The sequence below is a fragment of the Mangifera indica genome, chromosome 15 (assembly GCF_011075055.1).
Source record: "Mangifera indica cultivar Alphonso chromosome 15, CATAS_Mindica_2.1, whole genome shotgun sequence".
Taxonomy (NCBI): domain Eukaryota; kingdom Viridiplantae; phylum Streptophyta; class Magnoliopsida; order Sapindales; family Anacardiaceae; genus Mangifera; species Mangifera indica.
Genome location: NC_058151.1, coordinates 1,647,581 through 1,669,360, shown reverse-complemented (window position 1 = coordinate 1,669,360; position 21,780 = coordinate 1,647,581). Strand labels below are relative to the sequence as shown.

At 37.1% G+C, this 21,780-nt stretch overlaps 1 protein-coding gene and 1 pseudogene across 2 annotated transcripts; both read right to left on the bottom strand.

The window, feature by feature from the left end:
* Positions 1-199: 199 nt before the first annotated feature.
* LOC123197749 lies at positions 200-11,289 on the bottom strand (annotated as a pseudogene).
* Positions 11,290-15,146: 3,857 nt separating this feature from the next.
* On the bottom strand, positions 15,147-21,189 carry LOC123197902 (dnaJ protein ERDJ2A-like). Of its 2 annotated transcripts, none has more exons than XM_044612409.1 (11): positions 21,033-21,189; positions 19,926-20,153; positions 19,741-19,836; positions 19,434-19,554; positions 19,203-19,309; positions 18,865-19,082; positions 18,159-18,336; positions 17,946-18,065; positions 17,255-17,341; positions 16,834-16,944; positions 15,147-16,254 (listed from the first exon to the last, which is right to left on the bottom strand). In XM_044612409.1, the coding sequence occupies exons 2-11, from the start codon at positions 20,109-20,111 to the stop codon at positions 15,328-15,330; spliced, it is 2,151 nt and encodes a 716-aa protein (XP_044468344.1). In that variant the 5' UTR covers positions 20,112-20,153; positions 21,033-21,189; the 3' UTR covers positions 15,147-15,327. The 2 variants fall into 2 exon arrangements, with proteins under 2 accessions (XP_044468344.1, XP_044468345.1); XM_044612410.1 differs by having other exon boundaries at positions 19,926-20,147; positions 21,033-21,186.
* Between the last annotated feature and the right edge of the window lie 591 nt (positions 21,190-21,780).

Below are 21,780 nucleotides of genomic sequence, written 5' to 3'. Positions count from 1 at the left end.
AATATATGCAGTACCAAACATGAAAGAATTGATTATCACATAATCAGTCATATCTATAATCTTAATTTAATAATTATAAGTCATGTCAAACGGACACTAACATTATGTGCAAATAATATCGAATTAACTTAACAATTTTATATTTCATGCCACAAAAAATTTAGCACCGACGAGAGGCAAATCAACACAGGCAACACTATGAAAAGAATGGATTCACGTATTATGCTAGCATTTGATAAATACATAAATTGGCCATAATGAGCATTTGGCACAAGAATGTAAAAAGAACATCCAAAAATCAATGAAATTTTGATGCAGGCATCATTTTGTTATGTCTGTTTATTTTTTTGTGGCTTTGGATTGATCCCTGGGAAATAGTAGGTCATTAAGCTGTCTTTCTGCACTATACTCTGAAGTCGCCTGTAAAGCGAAAATTATTGGCACCCATAAAACTTCCTGACTTTGGATATTCTATTCAGAAAGGAGATTGTAACATAGAAAATGCATTGAGCTAGCGACTTCCAAGAAAACTTTAACACTGCCCAAATATTATGCTTGGTCGGTTTCGTCCAAATTATCTAGATCATTTCTAGGGCTTGGGCACTTGTGGTAAGTTTTTTTTTAAACTGTGACAACAAAACATGGGTGGTATGATAGAGTAGACGAGTCAAATTGAAATACCTCTAAACAAACATTATATCAACAAAACATGAAAAATATGTTGAGTATGTATGAACATTCCAATTGGGTTGCAAAACTCAAAAACAAAATTATGAGACTATGTGCCCGAAACAGACAATATTTTGATAGTAAGTCAAGTTATTGGACCAAGATATGACATAAACATTCATCTCTGCCCAAACATAGGCATTTAGAAGGCTCTAATATCTAGTTGAGACGCTGAATGCAGACTGCAGTATTTTGAAAATAGTTTTCCACCCAAAACAAGCTAAAGATATTGAAAAGAAGCAGAAAATTATTTTGGCATACCGTGTCTTAAATGCAAACCGCAATGTCTGGATTTGTGTTCCTGAACAAACTTTCAAGTCAAATCCAAGAGAATCTACAGCAATAAGTGCTGCCTCCTGATGTTAATTGCAAAGGAAACTAGATATTAAATCAATTAAAGAACTTCACAAATCTTTAAAAAAAGGACTTGGAAGGTGAAAAAAATATTATACGTTCTTCTCTAATTTGGAAAAGCCTACATGCAATATAACTTAGCAAGCATGATGACCTTCTAAAGCGCTGGATAGCCTACATCCTTTCAAAAACTCTATGAAAGATCAAAGTACATGTTCTAAGGTAGAAAGCATTATTTTTTTGAACAGTTGAAGGCAACCTAGGTTCTTTCAATTCTTTTATAACTAATCAAACTCTAACATGTTCAAATGCCTACAAATTGTACAAAAGTTGCGGGAGATATTGAAAGGTGTTTTTAGGGAATTGCCCACCTCCAGCACCTAAGAGCAGATAGAATTACATGTAACCCAACATGTCAAATATGAAAACAGTTCAATCATTTGCACAAAGAATCTACTCATTCGTCCAAAAAATTTAAGAATTTGATCAGCAAATCATATTACCTCTACTTGAATACCCTTGGATCTCCAACACAGAGATTTGAGAGCTTGTGTGGTCTTTTCTCCACCAGCTTTCAGACAAGACATAATTTTGGCTGCTGAGTGCACAATAGCATCAGGTTGAGCTTTCCTGACATCTTCTACTTCAACAATAGCCTATGGAGAGGCAGAGTCAAACAATTATCTTCAAGCAAGTCAAAGTCTATTTCTAACACGGAAGCAACAGCTCATATTCAAGAAATTGTAAAGAGATCATCAAAAGCAACAAAGGGGCAACAATTCTCTCTTGATTAACAATTCCATGTGCAGTTCTCCATTAGACCTAATAGTAACTCCTGAAATTCCTCAAGTACAACAAATGAGGAAAATGCTGAAATGAAAAAAAAAAACCCTCAGCAAATGATCTAATTTAGGGCCTGAAATATCAAACTACTATCAGTTATCAAAATGATAGAATCGTCTTACTGTAAGATTATAGTAAGAACCAAAACAAGGAAGCAACATCACTATAGCAGAATTACTCTTTGTTATCCCATGAACCACTTTAGATCATTTCTAAGAACCATATCAGCATTCCATTATGCTTGCTGATAAAAGAGTAAATACCATGATCCAGACGAAGAGGCTTTACTTCAAGATGTCGCTAATAACATGTTTCAACATTATACAAAACTTGATAAGAAAACTATCTCGTCACGACACAGCTATAAATACAGAAACATCTTATATACCCGGTATCCATGTGCCAAAATGAGATGAATTTTAATCATCTCCAACTTGTAAAATGAAGTCCCATTCATTGGGATATCAACCTTCTTTGGCTCTTCTTCAGAGATCAAATTGTCAGTGGATGACTCTGATCCATGCCTATAACCATTGAATACATGAAGATTTTCTGGCTCATTATCTACAATTCTCCCAACCTGATCAATATCAGCATTGTGGGACTGTGTTAGAGTTAAAATATATGTGAGAAGGAAGAAAAGCAGGAAAGGACCTCATGAGGAGACAACTGGCAGCATGCTGAAAGGGACAGATGGAAGAAGGCAAGAAAAAGAGGAGACAACAGAATATCATTCGCCCAGAAAAGGTATAATGCAGAAACGGTTAACAGAGGGGACCAACAACACACTAGGAGCTGAGATGGCAGTGCAAGATTGGAGAAGCATTTATGAAGAAAAGATATAAGGGAGAAAAGAAAGAGGAAACAGGAGAGAAGTGTAAGAAGAATCAGAGGGAGGGCCAGCTCCAGAGGGCTGGAAAGTTATTTGTTTTTTATCTGTGGTTTTGTGATCCCGATTGTATCGTCTTTTGCAATTTCTTACTTTCGTTGTATTAACTTTGCGATGGAACATCAATAGAAGACTGAATGTTATTTTATAATCAATTCCAGAAGAAACAATACAATATTTACTTTCTTTATTTGTTTCTCTACATCACATGCAATTTCACATTACATTAGTGCTACAACTTGTTTGTTGAGGGTTCTGGCTAAGACTGGAACCGTCTGTAGGCGAAATACCGCAACCGACCAGGCAAGATTGATCGGAGAGGAAGTCCACGTGGATTAGCGCCTCTGAGATCACCAGGTACGTAACAACTTGGTATCAGAGCAGGACATGACGAGAATGGATAGTCGGGTTGAAACGTTAGAAACAGAGGTGACCACCATGAAAGAAGGGATGGATGAGATGAGGGCGCAGATGGGGGAGTTGAACTCCAGAATGGGCCACCTAGGCTCAGATATGGAGGCGATTAAGGGATACTTGAGAGATTTAAGAGAGGCCACGTTGGGCAAAGAGGGAGGGGACAAAGGCAAGGCTCCAATGCAACAGGAACCTTCACCTTCATACTCACCGCCAGGGAGAGAACCATCCATACCACCACCTGAGAGAACTGAAGAGGTGGAGGAAGGGGGAAGGGGAGCACACAGAGAATCAAGGGATGAGAGAATAGGGGAGAGCCGAAGAGATTTACAGTACCGTCGACTAGACTTGCCGCTGTTCGAGGGAGAGGGGGCATTGGATTGGTTGGCGAGGGTGGAACGGTATTTTCAGGTCAATCACTTAACAGAAAGAGAAAGGCTAACGGCAGCGGGAGTTTGTATGGAAGGGGACGCACTCCACTGGTTACAATGGAGGGAGAAACGACAGTTATTTGAAGGGTGGGAAGAGTTTAAGAGCGAGGTGCTACGTCGTTTCCCACCACCTGACGATCGAACACCAGAGGAGGAGCTCTTCTCTCTGCGACAGATACATTCAGTGAAGGAGTATCGCTGCCGATTCGAGTTGCTTTCAGCGGCTGTCGATGGGCTATCAGAAGAAAAACAGCAGGTGATTTTTATGAACGGATTGACCGAAGAGATTCGATCGGAGATAAAACTATTTCATCCGCGCTCACTGGAAGACATGATGGAACGTGCACAACAAGTTGAGAAGAAGAATGTCATTATCGACGAGAAGTATGTCATCCGACAAGGGAGAACCCACCCGAGAAATCAGAACCAACCCAACCCAACCAGATACTTTTCACACCACCAAACCAGCCCAATATCTTTCGTGTCCAGCCCATCTGGATCCCACCCAAACACTAGACCCAGCTCCTCCATAACAGCCAACTCAGTGAACAACCCAAACCTAACACACACCCGAACATTACATTACCCAGCTGGAAACCCACCTGGCCCATATTCTCACACAAATAATTCCCATGTGCCATCCACCAGCAGAACACCTCACACTCCCCTGCAAACTACAGTAAACCCATCCCACAGAGCTCCAGCGACTTCGGGGGCTTCGACGACATTTCCAAGAAGAGAGGGAAATTTTCGACGACTCACAGATGAAGAATTTCGTGCAAAGGTGGAAAAGGGTCTATGCTTTCGATGTGATGAACGATATGTGCCTGGGCATAGATGTCGATTTCGACAGCTTCGAATAATGCTCGCCGATGAGGATGAAACGGAGGAAGAAGCAAGAGGAGAAGAGGAAGATACTGTGGTCGAAGAGCAAGAGATGGAGACCAATTTGAACGTGAGTTCAGTGGTGGGTTTGGATTTGCCCAAAACGATGAAGATGATGGGGGAATTAGAAGGCAGAAAGGTGGTAGTTTTAATTGACAGCGGAGCAACTCATAACTTTGTGGCAAAAAGAATCGTGGAGGAATTGAAACTTCCTGTAAAAGCAACTAAGTTTGCTGTGGTGTTGGGAGACAGTCGAAGAGTGAAAGGATTAGGAAGATGTGATGGGCTGACTTTATTAATACAAGGGCACTCTACTCAACAAGATTTCCTTCCGTTCCACCTTGGAGGGGTTGATGTAATTTTGGGAGTAGATTGGCTAAGTCGACTAGGGGAAGTAAAGGCCAACTGGAAGCAACAAACTATGAAGTTTACATGGGAAGGGAAAAGGGTTGAATTGAAGGGAGACTGGTCGTTGAAATGTTTGGAGGTTTCATTTCGATCACTCACTAAAGCCATTGATGAAGAAAAAGAAGGCTACTTAGTGGAGCTGAAGCCATCTGAGGAAAATTTATATGGACAGGGGACAGAGCACCCTGAAATTGGTGAACTGCTAATAGAATTCAGGGACATTTTTGGGGAACCTCGAGGACTGCCGCCAAAGAGAAATTGTGACCATGCCATCCGACTAGTTAGTGGGGCACAGCCACCTAATTTAAGACTTTATAGGTACCCTTATTACCAGAAGAATGAGATTGAGAAGATTGTGCAGGAAATGCTCTCTGCAGGGGTGATCCGACCAAGCACTAGCCCTTTCGCAAGCCCCATCATTTTGGTTCGAAAAAAAGACGGTGGGTGGAGATTTTGTGTCGACTATAGGGCATTAAACAAAGTTACTATCCCTGATAAATTTCCGATGCCTACTATCGACGAACTTCTAGACGAATTAACAGGCGCTGTAACGTTCAGTAAAATTGATCTCAAATCGGGATACCATCAGGTTCGTGTAAGGGAGGAGGACATCGAAAAGACCGCATTTCGAACGCATGACGGACACTATGAGTTTCTAGTTATGCCCTTCGGATTAACGAATGCACCCGCCACTTTTCAAGGAATAATGAATGAGATTTTCAGGCCGTATTTGAGAAGGTTTGTCCTCGTATTTTTTGATGACATTTTGGTATACAGTAAGGGAGTCGAAGACCATCTGCAACATCTTCGGGTGGTATTAAGTTTGCTCAGAGACCATCAATTACTGGTTAATAAGAAAAAGTGCAGTTTCGGACAAGATAGAGTGGAGTATTTGGGTCATATAGTATCACAGAAAGGAGTGGAGGCAGATCCAAAAAAAATTAGGGACATGGAAAGATGGCCGCAACCACGAGACATTAGAGATCTTCGAGGGTTTTTGGGGTTGACAGGGTACTACCGTCGATTCGTTAAGGACTATGGTAAAATTGCTGAACCATTGACAAATCTTTTGAAGAAAAATTCTTTCTGTTGGAATGCAGAGGCACAAAAAGCCTTTGAGACTCTCAAAACAGCAATGGTTACAGTACCTGTATTGGCTATGCCAGACTTCACTAAAGAATTCATCGTAGAGACGAACGCATCAGGCACCGGGGTTGGAGCAGTCTTGATGCAAGGGGGGCGACCAATTGCGTTCCTTAGTAAAGCTTTGTCAATCAGAAATCGGGGCAGATCGGTGTACGAAAGGGAATTAATGGCTATAGTCCTAGCCTTCCAAAAGTGGCGCCACTACCTTTTAGGAAGGCATTTTAAAGTCCGAACAGATCAAAAAAGTTTAAAATTCCTCACCGAGCAACGACTTACAGGACATGATCAACAAAAATGGTTGGTTAAAATGTTAGGATTTGATTTCGAAATCGTATATCGACCGGGGTGTGAGAATAAGGCAGCGGATGCATTATCAAGAAATCCCAGATTTGTTGAGGAAATTCGGTCGATCTCTGTGCCAAAAATCATAGAGGAAGAAAACCTACAGAAGGAGATCGAACATAGTAAAAAATTACAGGAGTTAATACAGGAAGTAATATGTAATCCCACTGGGCATCAACATTATTCTTTGCAAAGAGGAAGATTACTATACAAGGGAAGGCTGGTAATTCCCCGAGAATCCTCATTCATCCCATTGTTTCTTAAAGAATTTCACTCAACTCCACAAGGTGGCCATTCAGGGTTCATCAGAACCTATAAAAGAATAGCAGCCATTTTTCATTGGGAGGGAATGCTCAAGGATATTAAAAAATTCGTGGCTGAATGCGAAGTGTGCCAACGAATGAAATATGAAGCCATGTCACCTGCAGGACTTCTTCAACCCCTGCCAATTCCAACTCAAATATGGGAAGAATTATCTATGGATTTCATCACGGGGTTGCCAAAGGTGAAAGGGGTCGACACCATCCTAGTGATTATTGATAGACTTTCCAAATTTGGGCATTTCTTAATGTTACGACGTCCTTTTACGGCCAAAGAAGTTGCTGAAGTTTTTATTAAAGAAATAGTCCGCCTTCATGGGTTTCCAAATTCTATTGTAACGGATCGGGATAGCATTTTTATGAGTAACTTCTGGAAAGAAATCTTCAAAGCTGCAGGTACGTATCTCAAATGGGGGTCAGCATACCACCCCCAAACGGATGGACAAACGGAGGTCGTCAATCGAAGTCTAGAAACGTACCTTCGTTGTTTTTGCAGCAGACAACCGAAGAAGTGGCCGGAATGGATGGCTTGGGCAGAATATTGGTACAACACTTCCTTCCACAGCGCAATGGGCATGACACCTTTCAAAGCGGTTTATGGACGTGACCCACCACCACTCCTTCGATGGGTCGATGAAGGTTCCAAAGTGGAGGGGGTGAACCAAATGATTAGAGAACGCAACATAATTTTAGATGACTTAAAGATCAACTTGCAAAAAGCACAGGAGCGGATGAAGCAGCAGGCCAACAGACATCGAAGAGAGGTTTCATTCGAAATTGGTGATGAAGTTTTCCTCAAGCTTCAACCATATCGCCGTCGCTCATTGGCGTCACGCCCAAATGAGAAGTTGAGCCCCAGATTCTACGGCCCATATAAAGTGATTGATAAAGTTGGACAGGTGGCATATAAGTTGCAACTCCCAGAGACAGCCAAGATCCATCCTGTTTTTCATGTGTCCCAACTTAAGAGGCAATTAGGGACATCTTTGAAGAGCCAACCATTACCAGCTTGTTTAAGTGAGGAAGGTGAACTGATAGCACAACCAGAGAAGGTATTGCAATACCGTTATTCAGCTCAGGGTGAGCTGGAATTGCTGGTTAAGTGGAAAGAATTACCTGAATTTGAATGCACTTGGGAACTATATTCAAATCTCCAACGAATTTTTCCGCAATTACACCTTGAGGACAAGGTGCCTCTGGATGGGCGGGGCAATGTTAGAGTTAAAATATATGTGAGAAGGAAGAAAAGCAGGAAAGGACCTCATGAGGAGACAACTGGCAGCATGCTGAAAGGGACAGATGGAAGAAGGCAAGAAAAAGAGGAGACAACAGAATATCATTCGCCCAGAAAAGGTATAATGCAGAAACGGTTAACAGAGGGGACCAACAACACACTAGGAGCTGAGATGGCAGTGCAAGATTGGAGAAGCATTTATGAAGAAAAGATATAAGGGAGAAAAGAAAGAGGAAACAGGAGAGAAGTGTAAGAAGAATCAGAGGGAGGGCCAGCTCCAGAGGGCTGGAAAGTTATTTGTTTTTTATCTGTGGTTTTGTGATCCCGATTGTATCGTCTTTTGCAATTTCTTACTTTCGTTGTATTAACTTTGCGATGGAACATCAATAGAAGACTGAATGTTATTTTATAATCAATTCCAGAAGAAACAATACAATATTTACTTTCTTTATTTGTTTCTCTACATCACATGCAATTTCACATTACATTAGTGCTACAACTTGTTTGTTGAGGGTTCTGGCTAAGACTGGAACCGTCTGTAGGCGAAATACCGCAACCGACCAGGCAAGATTGATCGGAGAGGAAGTCCACGTGGATTAGCGCCTCTGAGATCACCAGGTACGTAACAGACTGATGGCTAGATATATATTTTTGGATCTTAGAGTTTTCTTCAATTAATGCAGGCCTCAAGAAGCCTTGAATAGCAAGTCCAGCTGGAGGCTCCTCCATCCAATCTACAGGATCACCTGAAGCAACCTGTATGTAAAAATAAAATGAAAAAGAAAAAGAAGAGAAAAGCTAACTAAAGACTTCAACATGGTAAATCAGAATTACTTTTTATTCACAAGAAGTAGATGTTACAAGGTGGCACATAAAAATCAGAATGAAGAAATATTAGTAAATGCAATTATAGCAAACACATGAATTTGAGGTTATCTTCTTAAAACCATTTCCATTTGCTCAGACAAAGAACCAAAAATTACAATAGACAGTTACCTCAGCAAGCTTTTTGGCGAAATACATAGGATGAGAAGAACTCATAGTATCCAATTTTGCCCAGTCTCAAAGTTTCTCATCTTCATCATCAAGAACGTTAACCCATTCCTGCAAACAACAACTTTACACATATTGAGTCCTGCTATGCAGCTACAACAATTTTTTTAAAGGGTACATCCCAAATAAATTGGATAACAAGAAGATAACACACATCATCATAACTGTCATCTTCCTCTTCTTCATCCTCATCATCTTCAACATCACTATCTTCATCTTCAATCTCGTCAATTCCAAAAGCAATTTCTGATGTACCTGATAACTCCATCTCCTTCATCATTTCCGTAGTATCAAAGCCTATTATCACTTGCTGCATTGAATATGAACTTAGTAAGCTATGAGAAACACACAATCAAGGGTATTAGAATGCATATGTGCTAACACATAACAGTAAACTAAGATAATATTGCACAGGTATCAATACCAATTTAATTGTGTTTCTGAATGACTTTAATACAAGACAAAATAGTACCCAGTCAAAACCAAAATAGTGAATATGCATTTCATTTTTGTTTATCAGGACAGACAACATTAATCTGCCTTTTTTGTTGAAAATCAAGCTCCAACATCATCCAAACATCACTTGTGATGCCTATGTTAGTGTTTTTGCATAAAAGCATGTCACAGATGAGCATGCTATCCAGGAGAATAAATTCCATACCACAATGTTATTCTCTGAAGTTAGGCTTTGCATAATGTCCTCCTCATGCACTTGAAAGTATATATCTATAACACATCCCAGATCATACTAATTCTTCAGTTCACCTGATGAGGAAGTCAAGCTCAAACTGATAAAACTATACATGGGAGTGACAAATTATAAACTTGACTTACTTCCATGTTCATCAGTTACATAAGGCAAGTCTGGCCAAATAACATTCTCATGGACTTCATCAATGATCAAATCTGTAAACATCAGTGTTGCCTTACTATTTGCCTGGCGATGACACACTACAGGAAACATTAGGTATGCAAACTATCTGAAAACAGCAAAGCAGACTATACCATAAATGTTGTGAATTTAAAGCATTTATTAGAACAAAGAGTTTCAGGAAGCTGATTTCAAATGCATTTTATTTGAGAATTTGCAACTATACTACTCAAGCATAGTATCCTAGTAAGACATCTAAATATGCTGATTTCTACATTCATGAGTTTAAAAAGTCATCTATCATTTAAAATTTTGTGACAATTCAATATGATACCTCAATAACGGTCCTTGTAGTTTCTGCATCTGTTAGATGAGCATCTCCACTGTTCTCCGTCGTTGAATCTGCAACGTCCTCAAAAGGATGATACTGTGGACTCCCATTCTGCTTAACTGGATCAGATGCTGAGCCCAAATGCTCAGCTGATGCTCAAGTCCTATTCCTTATGAGACTAGTTCTTCTCGTGAAGAAGTTGCCATTTAATCTTTGAAGTCTAGTCCTGCAAGTTAATCATCACATTCATTGCCATTTTAACATCTACAACCAATAAAAAGGTACTAAGAAACTTATAGTTTGTTTCTGAGCGCTTTTGAATACTATCCAAAGCACATCTATGATTATCTTTGTTCAGAAATACTTAGTAAGCACCAATTTAGACGGGTAAAGTACTTGACAAGCTAATTTTCAAAAGCGCTTCTATTTTCTTTTGCAGAAAACACTTTCTACAAAAGCACTCCCAAATATGTTCTTTCAGGAGTCCCCTTTTTTTTTTTTCTAGTGCTTCTGCGCATTGCAAAGATATTTTCAAGTCGTTTTCTATCAACTGCTAGTCTTCTAGCAATTAAATAAAGCGCATTGACAAAACTAATTATAATATAGAGAGTTGGAATAAGATAGAGTACCAAGGCGTGTTGAAGCAATCAGAATGCACAAGCCGTCGTGAGGTGACGTGGACGCCGGAAACTTCTTCTGAGGTAGAGAGAGAACGATAATCTACAATCGAAATTGTTTAGGAATTGTAAAATTTAAAGCTATGTTTGGTTGCTGAGAAAACTAAAAGAGAAACTGAAAAAACGAGAGAATTACGAGATAAGGCAGAGGAGAAACAGAAATTATCGCCGGCGGGAAATCGGACGGCCACGGTTGATTCAATCGGCATCAGCATCAAATACTATTTTTATTTTTATTTCCTTTTTTAGAAATTATGGGATACTTTGTGATGCACAAGCATTCTCTCCAGCTCAGGAAGATGTCGTGGGAAGATGAGTCCAACCGTGCGAGGTACCAATCAAATGCAACGACAAAATTCTCATTAACTACAATCGAGTATATGTTTTTACACGTGGCAATACTGTACCACTAATCACACTGTTCTGGATAAATGACTATCTCCCATCCAATGTTTGATGGATTAACGTTGGACCCTCGATGTTTCACGAAGCCAAACTTCCCACATGTCATTCAAGAAGCCAAATAACAATCTTAAAATATTGAATTGTATTCCATTCTTTAGGAATGTAAATGTTATTTTTAAAATTATTGAAAAATATATTAAAATTTTAAATATTTTATATTAACCTTCCAATTCTTTTTAAATTTTTAAACTCCTTAAATTTTTTATTAACTTTTTAAATATTTTAAAAAATTATAATTCACCCACAAATAGCTTCATCATGATCGTATCCGGTTGGAGAACATGACCCACAATTAGAGAAGGTTACCTTCATCAATTCTTCAAGGAGGGAAGGTGCAAGTTCTAGGACACGCCTGAAATCACCTTGCAGAGCAGGAGACAATGCATCTGATTCACGAGTTAATGGCGCCAGAATCAACAGTTCTGTCTGTACAGAAAAAATTTCGCAGGAGTAAGCATTTGAACCCACATGAAAGGTTTAAAATACCCTTTGTAATTGGCTCAATATGGCTAAATCAGGGTTCACATAATTACTTTGACTAGGGCAGGATGCTGCTTCCAGAACTTTGCTTGCTGTTGCTCAATGTTAGGGAGGGCAATTTGAGCCCGACTTTAGAGGCCCCGACTCTAACGGGGAGGGGATTCCCCGATGAAAACAGGGAAAGGGATGGAGATGGGGATGAAAAAAATCTTCGTAATCGGGGACGGAAATATATATATCCCCGCCCCTCCTCTCCCCTCCCTCTAAATTTCTAATATATTAATATAATAATTTCTAATATATTTTAATTAGTTTAATATTTTTAATTACAAATTCGTTAGTATTTTCTAGGGTAATTAATTAAAATAAGCAAAATTTTAAGCGTTTATACGTTTTTAGGCCACCCTATAAAAGTTTTACCAAAATAAGCAAACCATATTTTTTTTACCCTTTTTACCCTTATGTTGAAAAACCAAGTAAAAATATTTTTTCTTAGAATGTGTGTCGGTTTATGGCGGTTACGATCGTAGCTAAGGATTTTACAGTGAAACTCTAAATATGTCGAATATATATGGATGTTTTTGAATGTTTCGAACGCTTAAAATGATGTAGTTTCGATGTTAATGGATGCCTAGAAGTGTAGCCATTGAGAGACAAAAGCGCAAAAAGTAAACAGTGTCACGCAAACTGCACAAATACTGTTCACATCGAGCAAACTGCTTGAAAATTACGCAAAAAATACTGTTCACAGACTATGATATCTACTTTTGTGCGATGTGAACAGGTTTACGCGGTGTAAACAGTGTTTGCGCAATTTGCGCAGCACTGTAAATTTGCGCAGTTTGCGTGACACTATAAATTTGCGCGTTTTTGTCTCTCAACAGCTACACTTTTAGGCATCCATTAACATCGAAACTACATCATTTTAAGCGTTCGAAACATTCAAAAAATCCATATACATTCGACATATTTAGGGTTTCAGTGTAAAATCCCTAGCCACCATCGTAACCATCATAAACCGACGCACATTCTCAGAAAAAATATTTTTACTTGGTTTTTCAACATAAGGGTGAAAAGGGTAAAAAAAATACGGTTTGCTTATTTTGGTAAAACTTTTCTAAGGTGGCCTAAAAACGTATAAACGCTTAAAATTTTGCTTATTTTAATTAATTACCCGTATTTTCTATGTAAGCTGCTTTTAAATTAATTTTGCTTTTAAAATTGATTATTATAAGTTAGTTTTTAAAATGTTATTTTGTATCAATATGAAGAATTAATGATGATATCAATATGAAGAGCTACTAATTAAGAGATTGATTATTGTATATTGTTGAATTTTATAAAAACTTTGTATTTGAACTAAAATAACAATGAATATTTTGTAGCTCTTGTAGCAAGTAATATTTTAGAAAAGTATGATTTATTTTATTTATTAAAATATAGGAAGGAATAAAAATTTATATTTACGGGTATGGAGAGGGGATTTTTCCCCGCGAAGACGGGGAGGGAATGGGAAAGAGATTTTTCCTCGCGGGGATGGAGATTCTTTGTTATCCTTGTAACAGGGGCGAAGATTGATATCTTCTACGGAGACGGGGACAGGGACGAGGATTGATATCCCCTCCCCGTTGCCATCCCTACTCAATGTTTTTAAGATTCAGATTCGATTCACTATTAACTGACATAAAAAGCTTCCGTCCTATGGACAAGAATTTCCATATATTGAGCTGCCTTGATGAAAACTTCAAATGGCTTTGCTGTATCATCAAGGTATAGCATAAGGAAAGCAAATATGCATGCATATATGTGAAACAACCATGATTTATCCACAGAAAAAATGAGTAATTGTAAAACTTTATTTATTAAGTTGCTTCTCAAAGATGGACATTACTATTGGGCCAAAAGAGTATTTCCCATTCAAGTTTAATTGCGTTCTCAAAATCACATTCGCGAGATTTAAAAAATTCAAAATCCTACCTATGAGCTAATGACTAATAGAATTTTTTGTTAAGGATAGGATAAAATTTTGTTAAGGATAGGATAAAATCGTTATTTTACTAATAATATTAAAAAATATAAAATTCATTTATTTTCCACACTAAATTTTAAAAATTAACTTCACCCTTGTCTAAAGTTTTCTAATTTTGAAAAGTCATATTTTTTCCTTCAAATTTTTTCTTCACCCGTTCGGTTCCCATTTTCGACATTGACAACCTCCCCTCTCCACCCTAAAAATTTGTTAGTACACGGAAATGAATCTGGAACAGATCTCATCGTTAGAAACGAAGATGAAAAGATCTGTTTCAGATTATTTCCTATGTGTTGACCATAGGTTTAGGGTGAAAAGGGAAGGTCATCAATACCAGAGATAATGGTTAGAGGGAAAAAAAAAAACCCTAAAGTTTGGAGGATAAATGTGATTTTTTAAAATTATAAAATATTAGGTATGAGTGAAATATTAGTTTTTAAAACTTTAGAAGAAAAAATATAATAAATTTTATATTTTTTTAATATTATCAGTATCTTTACTTCTAAAAAGAAATTTTAGCCGCAGTTGGCTAATAGATAAAACTTTAAATTTTTCAAACTTTATAAGTATAATTTTGATAACTCAATTAAACTAAGTGGAAAATAGTCCTTTGGCCTTATTATTGCTTCCAAACTAACAGTGATGCATCATTTACATCTGAGCATCACCTAACATCAAAAACTGATAAAAGTTTAAATCAACTTATAGTAGGGACCTTATGATCAAAATAACACGACTTTGTACGTTAATCAGTCCAGTTGAATACAGGCTCCTTATAGAAAACATAGTGAGATACTTTATAATAAATGCCACACAAAAATTCAGAAACGCAAGAACTCCGGTCCTCACCAGTAAAAAGTTGCCCAGCGTTTGCTTTAGGAACTGCAATAGTGTTACGGAAAATCGATGGTCGGACCACATACAAAATTGCGAAGCATTCTTAAATAAATAAAAGGAAAAATTGAAAGTAAAAGATGGCGTGTTAAGAGTGGCCTCATACGGTAATCTTCTATTTAAAATAAAAACTGGAAGATAAACTGGAAAAATAGGTAACAGATAGAAAATTAATAAATGGAGATAAAATTAAATTTACCAAAATTTTTAAAATATTATTTGATAAATCAAAACAAAATAATATCAATAATAAAAAATAAATTATCATAATATGAGTATAACAAATATTTGAATCCAAAACTTTTAACCCAAAATTGTTTTTTAGAGTTATATCAGTTTACTCAGTGAAAATTCAACTGAAAGTGCTAAATGAGTTCTAAAACCCAGTTCTACAGCATCAGATTCCCGAATAAAGGCACAATAGCTATCACTGCAATGGCTGTTAAGTTCCTTCACTAATTGAAAGAAAAGATTAAATATATAAAAAACAAAAAGTCTTATTGTTTTAATCGATCAACCAAATTATTTGTTTTCACGCATCATCTGTGCCTGAACCTTTCTGTTTTGCTCCCCGTTTACCCACAGTGCCATTAGAAGCAGCACCCTTCTTTTTTGTATCCTTCTCAGCTTCCTCATCTTCACTGTATTCACTGTCATAATTTGCTCCCTCTTTATCCACAGTGCCATTAGCAGCAGCACCCTTCTTTTTTGTATCCTTCTCAGCTTCCTCATCTTCACTGTACTCACTCTCATAATCATCATACTCTTCTTCATCATCCTCTTCTTCCTCATCAGCTCCATCCTCCACAATGGGTCCCTCTTCAGGCACGAGACCACCCCGAGTGCCAGCCCGAGTTCGCTTCAAAACTTTGACCTTCATGTTTATCTTGTTGTCACAACCTATCCATGAGTCACACAGGCAGTAACAAGTTAAGTTATAATTACCCTCTGCTGGGGCCTGGATCTTTCCCATCACCAGCCTGGAGCCACTGCGCACCCTCTCAACTGCTTCCCTAACAGCAGCACCTGTCTCCCTCACACTAGCTCCTGAACTCTCCTTAGTCTCCTCAATTGCCTTCGAAGCTGCAGTAACGGCTGCAGCTTCATCCATGAAACTCACCTTTTGGAAAAACCAAACATTGTTTGAGACAGGGTCTGCAAGCAAAACCCAGAAATTTTCTTCCTTGTGGAATGGATAGTATGGGGCATGGGGCAGGGCACCAATCAGGCCATTGGCACGTCTAAGAGTTACCCAAGCTTGAACTGTGACAATATCACCTGCCTGTATACCCTCTTCACCCTCGGTCTCACAGGTAACTTCAACTGTTACAGAAGGCATCATTTCCAATACCATCTCAATATCCTGAACTTCTGTAGAGGAAAATCCACCTACTTGAGTGAGCAACTCAGCACGATCTTGCAGGGTCATGTCCCGGAGCTCCTGAAAGGTTCTCACCTTCTGCAATTGAAGTCGAGAACTCTTAATATTAAACTCAGAAGAAATGACCCATTAAACATAGCTAAATAATGCACTTACTTAAGTTAGTTCAAAACAGTATTACAAATTCGTCTCAATAAGAAGGTCCATAAGTACATTCAGGCTTATAAAAGTAAGGACATAAATTAAATCCATAGCCCATCTATATGACTCAGAATCCATTGCTTGAAATGAAAGCTAAATATGTTTGCAAATCTTACAAAATATAGAAGGTAATTAAAATACAAATATGCAAACAAATGTAGAATGCAGCTTCTCATTTTCTTCAGTCAATTGCCAAGAAATTTCATTTGGCTTTAATCCAGTAAAATCAAGATATTAAAAATATTCTAATAGCTTCACAATAGCTAAACATAGTATGATAGTTAAACCAATTAAAAGAAAATGAACCAGAATATCGTCCTTCAAAGCAGAAAGGCTGAAAAATGATGCGCAGCAAGAAATGCTAAAATATAAATTGCTAAATTGACAGCGAACAAAAGAATTAATTAAAAATTTAATTTCTGCTATATCATTAAACACATTGTTTAAGGCACTGACCTTGCGAGCTATCTTTTTGACAACAGCCTCACTAAAATGCGGTAGCTGCAAGAAGGGTGCATTACCTTCAGTGGATCCTCCAGTTGCCTTCCTTGAACTTAGAGGGACAGCCTGCATCAAGTCCAGGTGAACAGATACCTTAGTGTTGATATGACCAAATAACAAAAAGGTTGGAATAACAAGCTACAAAGGAGAGTATAAATTTCAAATAACAGTCAACACGCATGCAGCAAAGCTCAAATTACTGCAGAAATGTTTCCGACACAAGGACAGTGATTACAGATATGAAGCAACCATAGTATATCAGTGACTAAACAGAATAGTTTACCAAGAAGTTGGAAAGCAATATTTTCCACCTTAAAAGAAATAGAAAAGATGCTATTATGAAGATGATCAATAACTAGATTTCATAACTAAGTACCTGAATGATATGTTGAGAAAGCTCAACAACCCCAATTGCAGGCCTAAGCCATCCCTGGCCCTGAGCATTGCGTGGAATAAGTGCTATCTGCACAGAGTTAAGCATTAATAATATCAAAGAAGAGTGGGTCAGAGTCCAAATAGATTTATATCATCAGCAAATAGTCAGAGAGCCACATATTGAGAAGTAACATACATTCAAAAAGTAATTAAATACCACACATAAAATCACTAGTTCACTGAATGGTAGATAAATACATGCCAAGAGAAAAGAAAACTGAAACAGGGAGTTGATCAACAAGAGACCTATTTTTTTTTTTTTATCACATCCCATCAAAATTAGTACACCCTATGATGCCCAAAACATGTCCAATGATGATATATAAGGACAATCCAATTGGAATTTGGAACATAAATCTTTACAGTGGATAGTGAGGACAACAAGCAGTTGAAGCTCCAAAAAACAGCTACAAAGGTGAAACATCTATCAATCTCCAAAAAGTAATAATAAATTTGTGAAGACTATAGTGCAGGTTTAATACCCAAAGCTAATGATGCCTTATGATCACTCCATCAAAAATTTTTAATACAAAGACAATAGTGCAGGTTTACAAAAAACGCTGCAGTATTAGATAGCTTCATGATGAATCATATCCAGTTGGAGAACATGACCCACAATTAGTGACAGTTACCTTCATCAATTCTTCAAGGAGGCGAGGTGCAAGTTCTAGGACACGCCGGAAGTCACCTTGAAGAGCAGGAGACAAAGCATCTGATTCACGAGTTAATTGAGCCTGAATCAACAGTTCTGTCTGTACGGAAAAAATTTTGCATAAGCATGTGAATCCTCATGAATACATTTCGTAATTGGCTTAATATGGCTAAATCAGGGTTCACATAAATACTTTGACTAGGGCAGGATGCTGCTTCCAGAACTTTGCTTGCTCTTGCTTAATGTTTTTAAGATCCAGATTCAATTCACTCCTAACTGACATAAAAAGCTTCTGAAGCGGTTCATCATCAGTCCTACGGACTGGAATTTCCATATATTCAGCTGCCTTGACGAAAACTTCCATGACTTTGCTGTATAATCAAGGTCGAGCAGAAGGATAACAAATATGCATGGATATATGTAAAATAAATATAATCTATCCATAAAACAAATAATAATTGTAAAACTTTATTAAGTTCCTTCTCAAAAAGGGACATTACTAATGCTTCCAAACTAACAGTGAGGTATCATATACAATCTAAGCATCATCTAGCATCAAAACCTGATGTGACATATAAGCCAAAAGTTGAAATCAACTTATAGTTGGGAACTTACGATCAAAATAACATGACTTTGTATACTGATATCAGTACAGTTGGATATAGGCTTATCATAGAAACCATGGTGACCATGCTTTTTCATAAATGCCACACAGAAATTCAGAAATGCATGAATTCCTCTTCTCCCCAGTAAAAAGTTACTTTGACGTATTTCATCATTCAATTACCAATATACAGAGCATATATAACTAGACATAATATATGGTTAATATAGTAACTTGTTTTAGGGCAAGAATAACAACAAAAATAATAATAAGAAGAAGAAGAAGAAACAAGTACCTTGGGGCCAAAGAAGGTTTCATGTAGTAATAGTATGTAGACAGTGTTTGATGCATTACATAGTTTCCCGTATATTTTGATGACCTAGAAAGATAAATAACAGCTATCACCAATGGCAAAAGAATACAAATTCCGACAATCCAAAGTAGAAGTATGCCACCAGATGCCCCATCAATGTCTAGCAGGAATTGTGGAAGAGCTATGCCCATTTGAAATCCCTGCATCAACAAACCGGTGTATTAGCTTCAAGAGGATTATTGGTAAATGACTGGGTAAATTTTCAGAAGAAATATATACTAATTGCTGATGGTTTTAAAGCATAATAAAAAGATCACTACCTGTCTGCCATCTGGATGACCATATTTTTCAAAATTCTCGCGTGATATAGGATCTGTTAAAGCTTGATAAGCCTTTGATATGTAATCAACAAAATATGTATGGGCCTCTGAAAAAAAAAAAAAAGCAATGGTAACTAAACACAGTTTGATATATAAAACCTCATCTTCCTTGTCAAAGTCAAGGTTAGCTAGCCACATCCATTTAAACAAAAGAACTCAAAGACCTTCAACCTGGATCTGGGTTTTTATCAGGATGATATTGTATGGAGAGTCTCCTATAGGCCTTCTTTATATCTGAATCTGAAGCTCCAGGTTCTAATCCAAGTATGCTAAATGGCTCGAAAACTTGAGTCTACATGAAAAGAGGAGAAAAATTACAACAGTATTAATACTAAGGCATCCATGATAAGTGGGTATTATGTAAGAACCCAAAGAATTCCAATTCACTAGAATATATATGTGACATAGTTTTTGACAGAAGCACATAGATCAAGTGTTCATACATGGAATTAGTTAAAATTCTCAGAAAAAAAATTACCTCACCACTCATATTTTTAATGTAATAAACGAGTGTTATCATGACAACCCATAGAAGGACTAGTGTCAAGTTACTCCAGGTCGAGAAGTTTGAGATCTGTGACCAAAAAAAATCAAACACATTGCAGAAGTGAATGATATAGGTCGATCAAATATCAAAGCATACTCCAGGTCGATGGAACTAACCCTCTTAAATATGGATTTTCGATACTTCCCTGAATGAGCACACTCAGAGCACTGGCAGTGGATGCTCTTTATCTTTTTTGAGGCAGCACGGCACAACTTTAGAATTGTATAGGGCACTAGAGGCAGGGCCATTATTGTCAAAATGAAAATAGGGAACAATGCACTATTCTCTTCAGAAGCAGCCATCGTAACCTTCTACCAGAAACGACCTCTAAATCGTAACTGTTCCTGGCAAAATTTTCCGCATTAGAACTCTTCAGTTGACACATCACAACATAAGTCCAACTCAAGATGCAAGCTAGAATTTTTCATAAGTTATACGTTTCCAAAGTATATTCCAAATTCAAGTGCTTCCTCGCACACGCAAGCAATTCTTATCCATATTCTAAAAAAATTAAAGATACTGATTTATAAGTTGTAGGGTTAACAAATTTAAAGGCAGAATCAAATCCCACTGAATATCCTATTACAAAAATTATAATCCAAATACGGACCTCTAGTTTAAAACGTTTGGCATATATTAAGCACTTACCTAGATTCAAGTTCTTCAGAATAAGATAAAGTCAATCCAATTGAAATCATTATAATAAATCAACCGTCCCTTGTGAATAAATCAATTAACTATTAATATCCATTTTATAGGTTTTTTATAGCGTAAGGAATGTCGAATTTCTCAATATGCATATAAATAAACAATAATACTTCATGCATTAACGATGAGTACATTAAAAAAAAAAAAAAAACTATTGTGTCCCGGTAATTTTGTATTAGTGATAAAATAACACCCAATCATGAATTCATATCAATGTTTATACCAGTGTTTGTACCATTGTTAGTACATCTAATTTTACTCCTAAATAAAAAGAATTAAGTCAAGGATAAAGAAACAACTCTGACCGGATAGAAATTGATCAATAGAAAGAATTTATCATGAAAAAACAGTATAAAATCACTGAAAACCTAAAATTACTGAAAAATCAAACATTAGAAGTCAAACATAAAATCAAAATTAATCAGCTAAGAATTTACATCAAATTCAGCCCAGTGTTCAGCATTCAATGTTAATCAATAAACACAAAACATCAAAAATAAAACAACAAATATTACCTCGAAATTGCAAGATCGCGATCTGCTTCGCTGACGCCTGTGCGAAGCGATGGCGCGCGGAATTAGATAGAGATAGAGAGGGAGTTTTCTTGGGTTTTGCCCTTGACTCTTTGAGATCCGAAATAGAACATAAGAACAAAAGTTGAATTCGGTTTCCGATTCTGACCTTTGGAATGGGAGATATCTAGAGGATATATTTGTCATTCCAGCTTATATCATATCTTAATTCTCATTTATGCTGAACCTCTCTAATTGCTCTGGAATTGTATTTTTGCATTTAAGAAGTGCCCATTTGTGGAATTGATTTTATTTGAACACCATATTATCAGTGATTTTAAAACTAGATAGGTAATTAAATCGGTTATCTCAGTAGTCCATATAGATGGCAATGGAAAGAGATAGAGAGAGGATTTTTATCCCCATCCTTGTCTCCATTAAGAAATGACAAGGATTTTTATCTCTTTCCCGTAAAAAATTTTTTTTTCTGTCCCCGTAAGAAAAAGTTTATTCCTCATACTCTCTAAACACAATATAAATATATTAAATAATAAAATTAACTAAAACTAAAATCAATCTATTATTTAAAATGTCATAAATATTATGTATTAATCACTTTAATATGTACAATAAAAATATAAATAAATCTGAAAAATATAAATAATTTAAAACTATAAGTATACGTTAGTATTTAAGTAAAGATGTTAATATAAAAGGGTGATGATGGGGATAGGGAAAGGGACGGGGATGG

Coding starts and splice junctions, on each gene's coding strand:
- LOC123197902 (XM_044612409.1), bottom strand. CDS start 20,111: ATGGCTGCTTCTGAAGAGAATAGTGCATTGTTCCCTATTTTCATTTTG. Junction 17,342..17,945: donor TCCTTGAAGAATTGATGAAG/GTAACTGTCACT, acceptor AACTCTGTGCAG/ATAGCACTTATTCCACGCAA. Junction 16,255..16,833: donor TCAAAAAGATAGCTCGCAAG/GTCAGTGCCTTA, acceptor CTTCAATTGCAG/AAGGTGAGAACCTTTCAGGA.